The 17,467-nt window shown below is 45.1% G+C and overlaps 1 protein-coding gene across 1 annotated transcript in view; it reads right to left on the bottom strand.

Annotated features, from left to right (window-relative positions):
* Positions 1–17,467, bottom strand: part of LOC119971649 (sprouty-related, EVH1 domain-containing protein 2-like) — a 133,869-nt gene that overhangs the window by 93,343 nt on the left and 23,059 nt on the right. Inside the window, exons 2-4 of the mRNA XM_038807491.1 lie at positions 14,399–14,570; positions 4,909–5,077; positions 1,940–2,004 (exon numbers count right to left, since the gene is read on the bottom strand). Coding sequence (XP_038663419.1) covers positions 1,940–2,004; positions 4,909–5,077; positions 14,399–14,570 — 406 coding nt within the window. The remainder of the gene's footprint in view (positions 1–1,939; positions 2,005–4,908; positions 5,078–14,398; positions 14,571–17,467) is intronic.

Genomic DNA, 17,467 nt, shown 5'->3' with positions numbered 1-17,467 from the left:
CACAAGTGAATGTAAAGCAAGTTCAGGCAGGCCTCCCTTCAGTCACATCCTAAAAGCCATAGCATTGATCTGGTGAATCGACAGCATGCCCAATTAAAAAGACCGATATATCCTTCCTGAGGAACTCTGCCTAGAGCTAAATGCTGTGTTCCAGATGGGTAGAAAGCTTTGTGCAACTGAAGCTCAACAGGAAGGAGTGAGATGGCACAAAGTCAGATCTGGTGACTGTGGATTTAACTGCAAGTTGTCTGAAGCAGACTAACATGCTGTTCGACAAATGGGATCATCTTTTGGAGTGTTTCATCAAACATCATCAGCTTGTGTTTTTGGTACACTTCCTGTAGTTTAGCAGTTTAATTCACAACTTGAAGCTTAAGCTATTCCTTAAAGGGTTTATGCATCACACCAGAATCTTTCATAAATACATCCCCTTTATCTTAATTTTTCTAATTAAGGGGCAATTTAGCGCGGCCAATCCACCTACCCTGCACATCCATGCAGACACAGGGAAAATGTGCAAACTCCACACGTACAGTGACCTGAGGCCAGGATTGAACCCGGGTTATCGGCGCCATGAGGCAGCAGTGCTAATCACTGTGCCACCATGCCGCCTCTCACGAGTACATCCCTTTTAATAACTATAATAATTCTCATTTCCTCCGACGCATTTTGTTTGGGAGGGCGGGGGGAGGGGGTGGCTAGGATTAAAGACTCCTATACGTCAAGATTTATCACAGCCTTTGAACTCCCAAGCTATAATCATCACCGAATATAGTTTGATGTGCATCATTATTCAGTGCTGAAGGAAAAAATGTTGAAACGACTGCGAGAAGCAACTTTTGAAAGTACTGATTGCCAAGCCAGCCCTTAAAGTCAGTGGCTACAGATTTTTTTTTGTGACAGATATTCGGTCTTGTAAGGAAACACAATGCCAGAATTCAAGGAAATAGTAATCCACGTTTACAGATTTACCAATGAGCGATGTAATGCTAGCCTTTTCACTCTTCACAAATACACGAGGACAAGGTTAATAACAATATTGGCAAGGGAGGGGAATATATCCCGCTTTGCTCAACCATTCAACAAATAAACCAGTGAGACAATCATTCTTTTGAATGACTTAACACATTATTTACAAGTCAAAAGTGTGAATGTGGAATATGGAACATACAGTGCAGAAGGAGGCCATTCGGCCCAGCGAGTCTGCACTGACCCACTTAAGCCCTCACTTGCACCCTTATCCCCGTAACCCAATAACCCCTCCTAACCTTTTTGGACACTAAGGGCAATTTAGCACGGCCAATCTACCTAATCTGCTGTCTTTGGACTGTGGGAGGAAACCTGAGCACCCAGAGGAAACCCACGTAGGGAAGAGGAGAATGTGCAGACTCCGCACAGACAGTGACCCAGCGGGAAATCGACCCTGGGACCCTGGTGCTGTGAAGCCACAGTGCTAGCCACTTGCGCTACCGTGCTGCCCCTTGTCTTGTTGTTGAGACTATGTTTAGGACAGACACCCCCATCAGTAATCAAAGAGAAACAAAGATTTATATTTATGATGGAAGAGGAGGCTAGCAGCGACTTCCTCCCACTGGTCAACATAAATGTTTAAGCAGCGAGATTGTATATATCAGCATCTCTCTGAAAATTCAACGGTTAAACTTCCGAGTCACAGTAAAGAATCCAGCAGACTTCACAATTCTAAATCAGTCACAAATTCTAGCCTTGCTCAGCAAAATGTTATATTTCCACAACTCTCAGTTCCAGAAAAGCCATTCACGAACACAGAATTCTATGCGGCAACAATGGTGTCAGGACACGTCGCGATCATTTCCACTAAACAGTTAGTTCAATGAATTTGAATGAGAAATGTTAAAATTAATGCTCCAAGTCAATACAATAAAAAAAGTAGTCAGTGTTGACAGTAGCTCCTACTTACAGTAAAAACATCATCATCGCCGACTTCCACTTCATTTTGAATTGTTGAAGAGGATGTTGTTGACCCTGAGGGAAAAGTGAGAGTTGTTAAAAAAAAACCCCACAATCTTCCAAAGTGGTTACAGAATGTCAGCAATGTTATTCTCCAAGTAAAGAAACATTTAATTTGGAAGGTTACAGTAGTGCAGCAGTTATAACTCTGGATGGAACAAGGCAGAGGGAGGAGTTTGGCCGTTTGAATTAAACTCAGTCTAGTTATTTGTGGGCTAGCACCAGAGTGAAGAGGAAGGCTGACACACTGTCCTTCAGGTAATTACAGATGTTCTTCAGGGAAGGGAGGCTGCTACCACTCTGACCTACACACTCCAGGACAGCGCAGGCTACTTTGAGTCAATCAAATCTATCTTACCAAAGAAGAATAGGACAACAAACCTCTTCACAACAACCCTGAAATCTCAGGCGACAATCCTGAAATCTCAGGCGACAATCCTGAAATCGGAGGCAAATTAACCATGCAAACTCCTCCCAAAACCTGGAGATGGGCTCTCAAGTTGGAACGAATTACCCTCAGACAACAATGTGACATTGATATAACAGAGTTCTGACCAGCAGTCAGCATCCCAGACAACTGAGAGATACCCTGCAAGGGGCAATTTAGCGTAGCCAATCCACCTATCCTGCACATCTTTGGGTTGTGGGGATGAGATCCACGCAAACAGGGGGAGAATGTGCAAACTCCACTCGGACAGTGACCCAGGGCCGGGATTCGAACCTGGGTCCTCAGCGCCGTGCGGCAGCAGTGCTAACCACTGCACCGTGTCGCCTAGATACCCTGATATAAATATAATATGCCAGATAATTCAGCTAATAACCCAACTGAACAACAGGACAGATGTTTTAATACAGGACACCACCCCAGGATTTCACAGGACCAATCAAACAAAATTTGATTCCAAGTCACATACGTCCTGGCATTCTTCCTCCATTTTTAGGGATTGGCTGTCAACCAATATTTTCCATAATATTATGGTGACTCCAGTGACCTCGATAATAATAATTACTACTACACTTCTTCGAGGACTTTATTCCTACATTCTCCATCTCGGTGGTATCTGTTTTGGAGATGCCATCTGCAATACCAGAGCTTCTGACAATTTATCCTCTTTTCTCAACCGAGGATTCCGTCACCGCATGACAGAGGGGGTTCTCGACTGTGCTGACCCCTCTGTTCTTATCAATTCCTGTCCCTCCCAGAACCACAACAGAATTCACCCAATCTTCACCCTCCTAAAACCACAACAAAATTTACCCAACGCTCATCTCTCCAGAAACACAAAATTCACTCAATTCTCACCTTCTCCAGAAGCACATCCAGGATGATGCCACCAGCATTGCCCCTTCTTCCCCTTGGAGGATTCAGAAGGGACAATTTCTACAGCAATTCCCTGCCATTTACACCTTCTCCAGTCCCCGCCATTCGTACCTCCCCTAGACCCTGCCGTTCGCACCACCTCTCGGCCCATTTTTTGTTTCTTTACTTGTCCCGGTGCCAAAATCTTTTACCTTGCACCATCATCCCATTTGTGATTTAATCTCTCCTGCTTGCGCGCCTATGGCAAACTAACCATTTGTTCTTTATCCTCTCCTCCAATCTTTCATTTTCATAAAACCTCTCTAATAGTTACATCTCTAATATTTTGACTGAAATGTTCACTTTGGTTCTCCCTCCACCAATAGTGTCAGGCCTGATGAAGACTTCCAGAAGTTCTTGTGTTTCTACACGGTCATGTTAGGGCAGATACTTGGTGAAAGAGGTAGGTTTTAAAAAGCATCTTAAAAAGAGCGATGCAGAGGTTTAGGAAGGGAATATCAGAGCACAGACATGTGATAACACAATTGCCAATTGTGGAGTGAATGTGCTTCAAACAGGCACCTTCATTGGACGGTGCTAACAAATGCTAGCCTGGAGCAATTTTGCTTTTGCAAACTTTAACTATTGAGAATAATTGATCTTGCGCAATATTGGTTAACGCATTGGCAAAGATTTTGTCGTGGTAATGATAGTGAAATAGTCAACATTCATTGTCCTCACTCCAATTAAACCGACAGTAATTTCTGGAGTGTACATGAGAATTTTCGCTCCTTTGGCTGGCGAGGTTAGGATTAAGAGAATGCACAGATCCAGCATTCTTTAACAAAGCACCACTGACAATTCTGACCAAATCATTTTTAAATGCTGAAGATTGCAAGCTAGCTATTCATGAGTGGGCAGTGTAACAGGCTCCTCATCCTGCACCCAATTTGGTTACACCTACAATCACAGCGTTTGGCTCAATTGTGGCAAAATGCCAAGTGAATCTTTCCAGCACCAAATAGCATCAAGAGCAATTATTCTGCCCAGCCTTGCATCCAAAATTCCTTGTGCTGAACAATCCACATCTGTGCTTCTAACCGATAAATCTGCAGATTTACATTGATTTTCACAATTTTAAAATTTATTACATTTTTCCAATTCAGGGGCAATTTAGCGTGGCCAATCCACCTACCCTGTACATCTTTGGGTTGTAGGGGTGAGACCCACGCAGACACGGGGAGAATGTGCAAACTCCACACGGACAGTGACCCAGGGTTGGGATCGAACCCGGGACCTCAGCGCCGGGAAGCAGCAGTGCTAACCACTGCGCCACCGTGTCATTTGATTTTCACAAATTTAAGGCAACAATGCAAATAAACGTCAGTAATCAAATCCTTCACAAATTTATTCACATGATGGAAGTTAAATCATGAACTCATCAGTTATAAAGCAAATACTATTCCAAGATGAACATTCTGCCAGTACACACAGTGTCTATCAGTGTGTTTTGGAGGAGATTATTTGTTTTGTGACAAGGGAAATTATGCACTTGCTGTGTTAGGCATGTCCACAATTGTGTTTAATGGCAGTATTAATAACAGAGTGACAAAATATACCTTCAGTAAGGTCCTCGACTGCCTTTCTCACTCCTCGGTCAAATGCTCGTGCATCAGCAGGGCTTTGAAACGTAAGTCCAAACTTCCTGTTGTCAACCATCCAATGGTGAAATGTAGGTGTTGCTTTAGTGTAAACCAGGTCTTTCTTTAAGAAGCATTCCAATACAACCTTGTGCGAGAGAAAAAAAAACTGCATTTAACAAAAAAAAAGGTCACAAGTAGAGAGTCACAGCATCAACTTCAAATTGCCAACAGTGCAGAAAACAAAAATAAGTATTTTGCTTTCAGCGTATTTGTCCCATTTTGAATCTGATTGCTGCAAATGACAAAATAGTGCATTAAAATATTTCTCTTAAACAATGGGCTGCCTGCACCTCCAAATTCCGTGGTGCTGGTAACAGCAATTCGTGTGAAAGAAGTATAACAGGTTAGTCAAGGTCTCCAATAGAATGAATTTTTTAAAACGTTAAACTTCTGCTCCTTCCATACCCGCTAGCCTCCTTTAATTATGCACAAATTAAACAATTTTAATCAAATACTGAGAGGCAAGAAACACAGGGAAAAAAATGTTCACTACAAATACTCAGTCATGTAAAAGCAAGATGACGATTTTCAGAAGTAGTTTTAATTTGGCCATTTTGCCATTGATGGAATCACTCGCCAATATCCCAGCCCATTCCGTAGTCCGAGCTTATGTGTTGTCTGGCTTTCATCATCTACGTACGCTCTTTGAGTTATCAAATAATAGTATAATCACTTTTAATTATTGTTAATTTAATTATTCTTCTGGAGGCAGTAGCTTTGTAAAGTTAGAACAGTATAATTTTGCAGTAGCTTATTAAACAGCATCAGGAAGTGCATCAATTATAAACCAGTAAGTCAACTAACCTGTGCCCTCTCTAAGTGTTAATCTCAAAATCATTAATTGCCAAAGAGTGGATGATGAAAGGTGACAGCTACTAATATACGAGATGTCAGAGCCAACATTACAAAAGGAGCATTTTATGGGGGAGACGATGGTGGTTTAGGGGGTAATGTCTAGTGAATCCCAGACTAATGCTCTGGGGGCTGGGTTCAAATCTCACCCAGAAGCTGGTAGAATTTAAATTCAATTAGTTAAAAATCTGGAATGGAAAGCTATCCTTGCTAATGGTGACCTCAAAATTATCCCATCCAGTTCACTAATGTCCTCTAAAGAGAAAGCTGAGACGAGCAAGGAGGGGACATGAGAAGTCTTTGGCAGGTAGGATCAAGGAAAACCCAAAAGCTTTCTATAGGTATGTCAGGAATAAAAGAATGACTAGGGTAAGAGTAGGGCCAGTCAAGGACAGTGGTGGGAAGTTGTGTGTGGAGGCTGAGGAGATAAGCGAGATACTAAATGAATACTTTTCGTCAGTATTAACTCAAGAAAAAGATAATATTGTGGAGGAGAATGCTGAGACCCAGGCTATTAGAATAGATGGCATTGAGGTGCGTAGGGAAGAAGTGTTGGCAATTCTGGACAAGGTGAAAATAGATAAGTCCCCGGGGCCTGATGGGATTTATCCTAGGATTCTCTGGGAAGCCAGGGAAGAGATTGCTGAGCCTTTGGCTTTGATTTTTAGGTCATCATTGGCTACAGGAATAGTGCCAGAGGGCTGGAGGATAGCAAATGTGGTCCCTTTGTTTAAGAAGGGGAGTAGAGATAACCCCGGTAACTATAGGCCGGTGAGCCTAACGTCTGTGGTGGGTAAAGTCTTGGAGAGGATTATAAAAGATACGATTTATAATCATCTAGATAGGAATAATATGATTAGGGATAATCAGCATGGTTTTGTGAAGGGTAGGTCATGCCTCACAAACCTTATCGAGTTCTTTGAGAAGGTGACTGAACAGGTAGACGAGGGTAGAGCAGTTGATGTGGTGTATATGGATTTCAGTAAAGCGTTTGATAAGGTTCCCCACGGTCGGCTATTGCAGAAAATACGGAGGCTGGGGATTGAGGGTGAATTAGAGATGTGGATCAGAAATTGGCTAGTTGATAGAAGACAGAGAGTGGTAGTTGATGGGAAATGTTCAGAATGGAGTTCAGTTACGAGTGGCGTACCACAAGGATCTGTTCTGGGGCCGTTGCTGTTTGTCATTTTTATAAATGACCTAGAGGAGGGCGCAGAAGGATGGGTGAGTAAATTTGCAGACGACACTAAAGTCGGTGGAGTTGTAGACAGTGCGGAAGGATGTTGCAGGTTACAGAGGGACATAGATAAGCTGCAGACCTGGGCTGAGAGGTGGCAAATGAAGTTTAATGTGGAGAAGTGTGAGGTGATTCACTTTGGAAAGAATAACAGGAATGCGGAATATTTGGCTAATGGTAAAATTCTTGGTAGTGTGGATGAGCAGAGGGATCTCGGTGTCCATGTACATAGATCCCTGAAAGTTGCCACCCAGGTTGATAGAGTTGTGAAGAAGGCCTATGGTGTGATGGCCTTTATTGGTAGAGGGATTGAGTTCCGGAGCCATGAGGTCATGTTGCAGTTGTACAAAACTCTAGTACGGCCGCATTTGGAGTATTGCGTACAGTTCTGGTCGCCTCTTTATAGGAAGGACGTGGAAGCTTTGGAACGGGTGCAGAGGAGATTTACCAGGATGTTGCCTGGTATGGAGGGAAAATCTTCTGAGGAAAGGCTGATGGACTTGAGGTTGTTTTCGTTAGAGAGAAGAAGGTTAAGAGGTGACTTAATAGAGGCATACAAAATGATCAGAGGGTTAGATAGGGTGGACAGCGAGAGCCTTCTCCCGCGGATGGAGGTGGCTAGCACGAGGGGACATAGCCTTAAATTGAGGGGTAATAGATATAGGACAGAGGTCAGAGGTGGGTTTTTTACGCAAAGAGTGGTGAGGCCGTGGAATGCCCTACCTGCAACAGTAGTGAACTCGCCAACATTGAGGGCATTTAAAAGTTTATTGGATAAGCATATGGATGATAAGGGCATAGTGTAGGTTAGATGGCCTTTAGTTTTTTTCCATGTCGGTGCAACATCGAGGGCCGAAGGGCCTGTACTGCGCTGTATCGTTCTATGTTTTATGTTCTATGTTCAGGGAAGGCAATCTGCCATCCTTACCTGGTCTGACCTACATGTGACTCCAGACCCACAGCAATGTGGTCGACTCTTAGCTGCTCTCAATGGATGGCCAACACATGCTGGCCTTACCAGCGATGCTGATATCCCATAGACACATTTTAAAACAATATCATGAGCCACAGTTGAATTGTTTCAGGTTTCACCAACACTGTGTGCATCTCCAGAGCCACATTGTCATAGCTCTGTACTTCCAGTGGGATATCAATTAGTACACCTTCCAATGTTTGGTAACGGCAGCAGATGTGCAGTACTCAAACATGACAGGCTATTCCAACAGGTTAACTTGATGTCAATGCCTTCATTTTAGCAAGGGAAAGAGAGTGACATGGAGGGGTTTAAAATGGAATAACAAAAAAAAAAATCAATTTAGAAATATTGTAACTTAACACCTTTGGTAATTTTAACAGACTGATCTTGCTAAACTCAACTGGAGCACATTTTCTTATGAAATGAAAAAATGCAGAGAAGGGGAAGCTGGATAAACACATGGGAGAAAGAAACAGAAGATCGCATTAAATGAAAAAGGGAGGCAGGAGGCTCATGTGGAGCATAAATACTAGCATGGATTGGTTGGGCTGAATGGCCTGTTTCTGTACTGTTAATTCGATGTAATTCTATGAAATGATACTAGAAGATGAACAGATCCTCTCAATTAAATAGATTGCCAGAGTTTCTTCGATTGTGGGTGTCAGCCCAGTTCCACACCATCATGTCCACGTGCAGAGTAACTCAGTTACACTCTTTCTACAACCACATCAGTCCCATTTGTTCACAACACTACTGTATGATCTAACATTGGAAGCAAAACTAGGTGTTTTTCCTTTGTACTACCCATGTAGAATAAGATTTTATTGTAAATATTCATACAATTTATCACCAATGACTTGGGTAATATTTCAGGCCAGGGAACAGCTCATTAGTTGAATTTTTAATTCAAATTTGTTTAATTTTTTCCCAGCCCATCTGAAATTTACAGGATGTAACATGGGTTCTGCTCAATCATAATGATTGTCTGACAATCCGAAGATCCATCGTATAGTTCTTTTAGACTTTTGTAATGAGTATCAGTGAACAGAAACTGTTGCTTACACCGGCAGCAACATTTAGTGCAAGATGTGGTCTTATTAGAGAGGTGAATGTATGCGGTCTGTATTTATTCTGGAGTTAGATGCAATTCACCACCGTACCATTTAGATTTTGATTGTTTACCCCAATAGAAACCTCCCAAGATGCTCAGACCCTGAATTCCCAGATCTGACCCATCATTTTCTGTTACAACGAACACACAAGATTGAAAGTTGATAAAAGCAAATTACTGCGGATGCCGAAATCTGAAACCAAAGAGAAAATGCTGGAAAATCTCAGCAGGTCTGGCAGCATCTGTAGGGAGAGAAAAGAGCTAACGTTTCGAGTCCAGATGACCCTTTGTCAAAGCTCAAACACTTGACAAAGGGTCATCTGGACTCTAAATGTTAGCTCTTTTCTCGCCCTACAGATGCTGCCAGACCTGCTGAGATGGATAGTTGAATATCTGCAGTGCAGAAGGAGGCCATTTGGCCCATCGAGTCTGCGCCAACCCTTTGAAAGACCACCCTACCTTGGCCCAATGCCCCGCCCTATTTATGCAACCCCACCCTCAGGGGCAATTTATCATGGCCGATCCACCTAACCTGCACATCTTTGAACTGTGGGAGGACACCGGAGCACCCGGAGGAAACCCACGTGGACACTGGGAGAAAGTGCAAACTCCACACAGTTACCCGAGGTTGGGCCCCTGGAGCTGTGAGGCAGCAGTGCTACCCACGGTTTCACCGTGCCTCACCATGTGGGTTTAAACCCGTGTGGATCAAAGTTTAAAATGCATGCCATACAATAAAACGGAACAGGTCAAATACAGAAACAGTAGGTCCCAGGTTTGATCCCGACTCTGGGTTACTGTCCGTGTGGAGTTTGCACATTCTCCCCGTGTTTGCATGGGTTTCGTCTTCACAATGCAAAGATGTGCAGGGTAGGTGGATTGGCCACGCTAAATTGCCCGTTAATTGGAAAAATGAATTGGATACCCTAAATTTATTTTTAAAATGTTTTTAAATACAGAAACAGTACAAAATGCATTTACGCAGTGTCTTTAATGCAACAAAATATTCACAGGAGCATTCTAAAATAAGTGATGCTGAGCTGGATAAGACAACATTAAGACGACAGAGATTGGGAGGGTGGTAGGGGCTGGAGGAGGTTACAGTGATAGCGAGGGGTATAGGAACTGGAGGAGGTTCCAGAGATGGCGACGGTTGTTGGGGCTGGAGGAGGTTCCAGAAATAGCGAGGGGTATAGGAACTGGAGGAGGTTCCAGAGATGGGGAGGGTTGTTGGGGCTGGAGGAGGTTACAGAGATGGGGAGGGTTGTTGGGGCTGGAGGTTACAGAGGTAGGGAGGGTTGTTGGGGAGGTTACAGAGATAGGGACATTGTTGGGGCGGTTACAGAGATGGGGTCGTGGCTGTTGGGGTTTACAGCGAGAGGGACATTGTTGGGGGAGGTTACAGAGATAGGGAGGGTTGTTGGGGAGGTTACAGAGATAGGGAGGTTTGTTGGGGAGGTTACAGAGATAGGGAGGGTTGTTGGGGAGGTTACAGAGATAGGGAGGGTTGTTGGGGAGGTTACAGAGATGGGGAGGGTTGTTTCGGAGGTTATAGAGATAGAGAGGGTTGTTGGGGAGGTTACAGAGATAGGGAGGTTTGTTGGGGAGGTTAGAGAGATAGGGAGGGTTGTTGGGGAGGTTACAGAGATAGGAAGGGTTGTTGGGGAGGTTACAGAGATAGGGAGGGTTGTTGGGGAGGTTACAGAGATAGGGAGGTTTGTTGGGGAGGTTACAGAGATGGGGAGGGTTGTTGCGGAGGTTATAGAGATAGAGAGGGTTGTTGGGGAGGTTACAGAGATAGGGAGGTTTGTTGGGGAGGTTAGAGAGATAGGGACATTGTTGGGGAGGTTACAGAGATAGGGAGGGTTGTTGGGGAGGTTACAGAGATAGGGAGGGTTGTTGGGGAGGTTACAGAGATAGAGAGGTTTGTTGGGGGAGGTTACAGAGATAGGGAGGTTTGTTGGGGAGGTTACAGAGATGGGGAGGGTTGTTTCGGAGGTTATAGAGATAGAGAGGGTTGTTGGGGAGGTTAGAGAGATAGGGACATTGTTGGGGAGGTTACAGAGATAGGGAGGGTTGTTGGGGAGGTTACAGAGATAGGGAGGGTTGTTGGGGAGGTTACAGAGATAGAGAGGGTTGTTGGGGAGGTTACAGAGATAGGGAAGGTTGTTGGGGAGGTTACAGAGATAGGGAGGGTTGTTGGGGAGGGTACAGAGATAGGGAGGGTTGTTGAGGAGGTTACAGAGATAGGGAGGGTTGTTGGGGAGGTTACAGAGATAGGGAGGGTTGTTGGGGAGGTTACAGAGATAGGGAGGGTTGTTGGGGAGGTTACAGAGATAGGAAGGTTTGTTGGGGAGGGTACAGAGATAGAGAGGGTTGTTGGGGAGGTTACAGAGATAGGGAGGGTTGTTGGGGAGGTTACAGAGATAGGAAGGTTTGTTGGGGAGGGTACAGAGATAGAGAGGGTTGTTGGGGAGGTTACAGAGATAGGGAGGGTTGTTGTTCGGGAGGTTACAGAGATAGGGAGGGTTGTTGGGGAGGTTACAGAGATAGGGAGGGTTGTTGGGGAGGTTACAGAGATAGGGAGGGTTGTTGGGGAGGTTACAGAGATAGGGAGGGTGTTGGGGAGGGTACAGAGATAGGGAGGGTTGTTGGGGAGGTTACAGAGATAGGGAGGGTTGTTGGGGAGGTTACAGAGATAGGGAGGGTTGTTGGGCAGGTTACAGAGATAGGGAGGGTTGTTGGGGAAGTTACAGAGATAGAGAGGGTTGTTGGGGAGGTTACAGAGATAGGGACATTGTTGTGGAGGTTACAGAGATAGGGAGGGTTGTTGGGGAGGTTACAGAGATAGGGAGGGTTGTTGGGGAGGTTACAGAGATAGGGAGGGTTGTTGGGGAGGTTACAGAGATAGGGACATTGTTGGGGAGGTTACAGAGATAGAGAGGGTTGTTGGGGAGGTTACAGAAATAGGGAGGGTTGTTGGGGAGGTTACAGAGATAGGGAGGGTTGTTGGGGAGGTTACAGAGATTGGGAGGGTTGTTGGGGAGGTTACAGAGATGGGGAGGGTTGTTGGGGAGGTTACAGAGATAGGGAGGGTTGTTGGGGAGGTTACAGAGATAGGGAGGGTTGTTGGGGAGGTTACAGAGATAGGGAGGGTTGTTGGGGAGGTTACAGAGATAGGGACATTGTTGGGGAGGTTACAGAGATAGGGAGGGTTGTTGGGGAGGTTACAGAGATAGGGACATTGTTGGGGAGGTTACAGAGATAGGGAGGGTTGTTGGGGAGGGTACAGAGATAGAGAGGGTTGTTGGGGAGGTTACAGAGATAGGGAGGGTTGTTGGGGAGGTTACAGAGATAGGGAGGGTTGTTGGGGAGGTTACAGAGATAGAGAGGGTTGTTGGGGAGGTTACAGAGATAGGGAGGGTTGTTGGGGAGGTTACAGAGATAGGGAGGGTTGTTGGGGAGGTTACAGAGATAGGGACATTGTTGGGGAGGTTACAGAGATAGGGAGGGTTGTTGGGGAGGTTACAGAGATAGGGACATTGTTGGGGAGGTTACAGAGATAGGGAGGGTTGTTGGGGAGGGTACAGAGATAGAGAGGGTTGTTGGGGAGGTTACAGAGATAGGGAGGGTTGTTGGGGAGGTTACAGAGATAGGGAGGGTTGTTGGGGAGGTTACAGAGATAGAGAGGGTTGTTGGGGAGGTTACAGAGATAGGGAGGTTTGTTGGGGAGGTTACAGAGATAGAGAGGGTTGTTGGGGAGGTTACAGAGATAGGGAGGGTTGTTGGGGAGGTTACAGAGATAGGGACATTGTTGGGGAGGTTACAGAGATAGGGACATTGTTGGGGAGGTTACAGAGATAGGGAGGGTTGTTGGGGAGGTTACAGAGATAGGGACATTGTTGGGGAGGTTACAGAGATAGGGAGGGTTGTTGGGGAGGGTACAGAGATAGAGGGGGTTGTTGGGGAGGTTACAGAGATAGGGAGGGTTGTTGGGGAGGTTACAGAGATAGGGAGGGTTGTTGGGGAGGTTACAGAGATAGAGAGGGTTGTTGGGGAGGTTACAGAGATAGGGAGGTTTGTTGGGGAGGTTACAGAGATAGAGAGGGTTGTTGGGGAGGTTACAGAGATAGGGAGGTTTGTTGGGGAGGTTACAGAGATAGGGAGGGTTGTTGGGGAGGTTACAGAGATAGGGAGGGTTGTTGGGGAGGTTACAGAGATAGAGAGGGTTGTTGGGGAGGTTACAGAGATAGGGAGGGTTGTTGGGGAGGTTACAGAGATAGGGAGGGTTGTTGGGGAGGTTACAGAGATAGGGAGGTTTGTTGGGGAGGTTACAGAGATAGGAAGGGTTGTTGGGGAGGTTACAGAGATAGGGAGGGTTGGTTGGGGAGGTTACAGAGATAGGGAGGGTTGTTGGGGAGGTTACAGAGATAGGGAGGGTTGTTGGGGAGGTTACAGAGATAGGGAGGGTTGGTGGGGAGGTTACAGAGATAGGGAGGGTTGTTGGGGAGGTTACAGAGATAGGGAGGGTTGTTGGGGAGGTTACAGAGATAGGGAGGGTTGTTGGGGAGGTTACAGAGATAGGGAGGGTTGTTGGGGAGGTTACAGAGATAGGGAGGTTTGTTGGGGAGGTTACAGAGATAGGGAGGGTTGTTGCGGGGGTTATAGAGATAGAGAGGGTTGTTGGAAGTTACAGATGTTGGGGCATTGAGGCTCTGGAGGAATTTGAAAACAAGGATGTGAATTTGAAAAGTATGATGTTGATTGACCAGGGGCTACTGTAGCTCAGCGAACACAGTGGTGATAGGGGAACTGGATTTGGTGGGAGTTAGCGTATGAGCAGCTGAGCTTTGGACAATGGCAGGTTTATGGAAGATAAAATCTGGGAGTAAGACCTGTGATGCCATTTCTTTGTGACTACTGGATCAATATGTTTGAACCCCTGACCTAACACCATTATGGGGAAACCATCACATGGAAAGCAGCTCAAGGATAATACTGGTAAGCAGGAATTGCTAAGAAGTGCAGTCAACGTTTGAGGCTAGGAGCCAAGAAAGGGAAGCCTGCCTAATATGCACCTCATAAAGAGGGGCAAAAAACGTGCTGAGGTCAAACCAAAATTGGTGTAGATAAATGGTCAAAATAAATGCCTTCCTTGACTTCAAGAAAACATTCCTTTGATGCTTAAAGACCTGGATTTAAGCTTCCTTACAAACACTGCTCGACTTACCAGTTTGTCTCGAAGGCGTTCACCACGGATGAGAAAATCACTTCTCCCAGTGACCTCTGCCTGAGTGACCTTACAGACGCCAACCCGACTGAGACCACCTCCATCTTGTGGTAACCATCCAGAGTCATCCCTGGTCATAACCACAGCTTTGACACGTACAATGTAGCTGTCACTGCAAAGGAAAACCACAGTTAGTGAAGGTTCTGTTGCACATGACCCAGAGCACTCTGAACGCAAAAGAAACAAGTGTCTCTCTCATTTTGATTCGCTGCCGTTAGTTATCGAAAAGTGGCAAATTGAATCTCATTTTAAAATATCGATTCTAAGGATGTGGGAAGCACTGACAAAGTCATCATTTATTATCCATCCCTAATTCCTCGAGAAGTCAGTGGTGAATTGCCGTCTCAACAACTGAATGGCAGTTAAGATTCAACCACATTGCTGTAGATCTGGAGTCACATGTAGGCCAGACTGGGTAAAGTCGACAGATTTCCTTCCCTGATGGACACTGGTGAACCAGATGGGTTTTTACAACACATGGTAACCTGCACCACCCAATATTTAGCAATAAACAGTAATACAATGCACCCCCCACCCACCTCCCTGCCGATTACAGCAATCCAGGAATGCAGATCTTAATACCAAAGGTTAATTTGCACAAACATTGCTATCAATATTTGAAGCAGGTATAAAGTTTGAAATCTCCACCCTATGCAAAGATTACAAGAATGACAGGAACATATGTTATACTAACAGGAACAAGGGTGCAGGAAACAGTATGTTGTTTCCAATGGTATTAGGCCCTGCCCACTGAAATCTTAGAAAAATGAAATTACAGACATCTTTGCAAAAACTCAACCATACCACAATTAAAACACTACATCAATTTCACGTCCACATGTTGGAGTTACAAATTAAGCCTTTTGTGTAACCTACAATACTTTACTTTAGAACAACATGCTCTGGGATCTGCGCTTGCTCTTCTACCCTGTGTTTTATACTTCAGTGATATCATTGGATGGTGAGTCACTGGACCAATAGTAAAATGTTTCCTATTCATCATGATTACCTTTAGAAATTAGGCCCTTTTTCTACATAAAATTATTTACAAGTCTTTAATCTGAGGGTGCTGCTGGTTTGCGATTAGTCATGCAAAGTAAAATATCCGAAGTTCAATAGTTCAATCTGAGTCGAGTGAGCTGATCTCAGCTGAGATGGCACCAAAGGTGTTCGAACCAATCTTTAAACTGGGAGGAGAGGCAAAGATATCGACAGAGAGATATGCAGTAACCATGGCTGGGTTTGCAGGGCATATCCGTGCATGCAGTCAGGAGGTGCTGGGTATGGTCAGCTCCCATGATTGCACAGCTTGCTAATTCCTGGTGTCCAGGCATGCACATAAGAGCAGCAACTTCGGCAAGGCAAGAAGTATGGGCAGGCGATTGGAGCCTCTACACTCTTATCGCAACATTGACTGGGCATTAAAGGAGAGAAAATGGTAGCTGGAATATTTTCAAAACGTTATGAAAGAAATAGGAAGTCATTGACTCATTGCAAATTCATTCATTTGCTTGGCAGATGGGGGAAAGATGGTGGTGGAGTGGTCATGTTACTGGATTAGTAATCCAGAGGCCAAGGCTAATGCTGTGGGGACATAGGTTCAAATCCCACCACGGCAGCTGGTGGAATTTAAATGCATAGAATAAATCTGGAATATAAAGCTCGTCATCAGTAACGACGACCAGGTAACCACTGTTGATTGCTGTAAAAACCCATCTGGTTCACTAATGCCCTTCAGGGAAGGAAATCTGCCGCACTTGCCCGGTCTGGCCGACATGTTACTCCAGACCCACAGCAATGTGGTTGCATCTGAAATAGTCTAGCAAATCCTTCGTTCTAGGGCAATTAGGGATGGGCAACAAATGTGTTTCTCTCAGCGACACCCCATCCCATGAAAGAATAAATAAAAAAAGAAATTTGCATATGAATTTATTTTTCGATGTGGGGGGTAGGCTCAGTAAGTTTGCGGATGACACAAAGATTGGCCGGGCGGTTAACAGTGAGGTTGAGTGTCTTGGGTTACAGGAAGATTTAGACGGGATGGTCAAATGGGCAGATAAGTGGAAAATGGAATTTAACGCTGAAAAGTGTTAGGTGATACACTTTGGAAGGAATAATTTGACAAGTACTCAATCTACGGCATGACACGAGGAACTTTTGAGGAACAAAGGGACCTTTGTCTTTGTCCATCGATCTTTGAAGGCGGACGGGCAGGTTAATAGGGTGGTGAAAAAGGCATCTCAAAAAATTTGCTTTTAAAACCGGGGCATAGATTACAAAAGCAGGAAGGTCATGCTGGAGTTGTACAGAACTTTGGTGAGGCCACAGCTGGAGTACTGTGTGCCGTTCTGGTCACCGCATTATAGGAAGGTGATTGCACTGGACGGGGTGCAGAGAAAATTCACTAGGATATTGTCTGGGATGGAGCATTTAAGTTATGAAGAGTGATTGGATAACCTTGTGTTGAAGCAGAGAAGACTGAGGGGGCGACCTGATCAAGTATACAAGATTATGGGGGGGGGGGGGGCAGGGTGGATAGGGAGCAGCTGTTCCCCTTGGTTGAAGGGTCAGTCTTGAAGGGAGAGGCAGGAGGTTGTGTGTGTGTGTGTGTGTGTGTGTGTGCGTGTGGCGGTGGAATGTGATGAAAACATTTTTTTAATATATAAACCTAGAGGGTGGTGATGGTCTGGAGCACTGCTTACGAGGGAGGTGGAGGCAGGTTACCTCATAACCTTTAAAAAATACCTGGATGAGCACTTGGCTCAACATTCAAGGCTATGGGCCAAGTGCTGGCAAATGGGATTAGGTAGGCAGGTCAGATGTTTTTCACGTATCGGTGAAGACTCGATGGGTCGAAGAGCCTCGTCTGCACTGTGTGGTTCTGTGATTCCTAATGCCCTTAAATTCCTGTTTTTAAAAAAATGTTCTGCCTGGTACTTTTCTTCTGGTGGGACAGGTTTTGCGGTGTCATTCAGCTTTAAGAAGTGAAGACAATTTGACAGAGAGGCG

Source organism: Scyliorhinus canicula, chromosome 1 (genome assembly GCF_902713615.1).
Source record: "Scyliorhinus canicula chromosome 1, sScyCan1.1, whole genome shotgun sequence".
In the NCBI taxonomy this organism is placed as follows: Eukaryota; Metazoa; Chordata; class Chondrichthyes; order Carcharhiniformes; family Scyliorhinidae; genus Scyliorhinus; species Scyliorhinus canicula.
The sequence above is the reverse complement of the archived record's forward strand: the minus strand, read 5'-3'. Positions and strand labels throughout refer to the sequence as shown.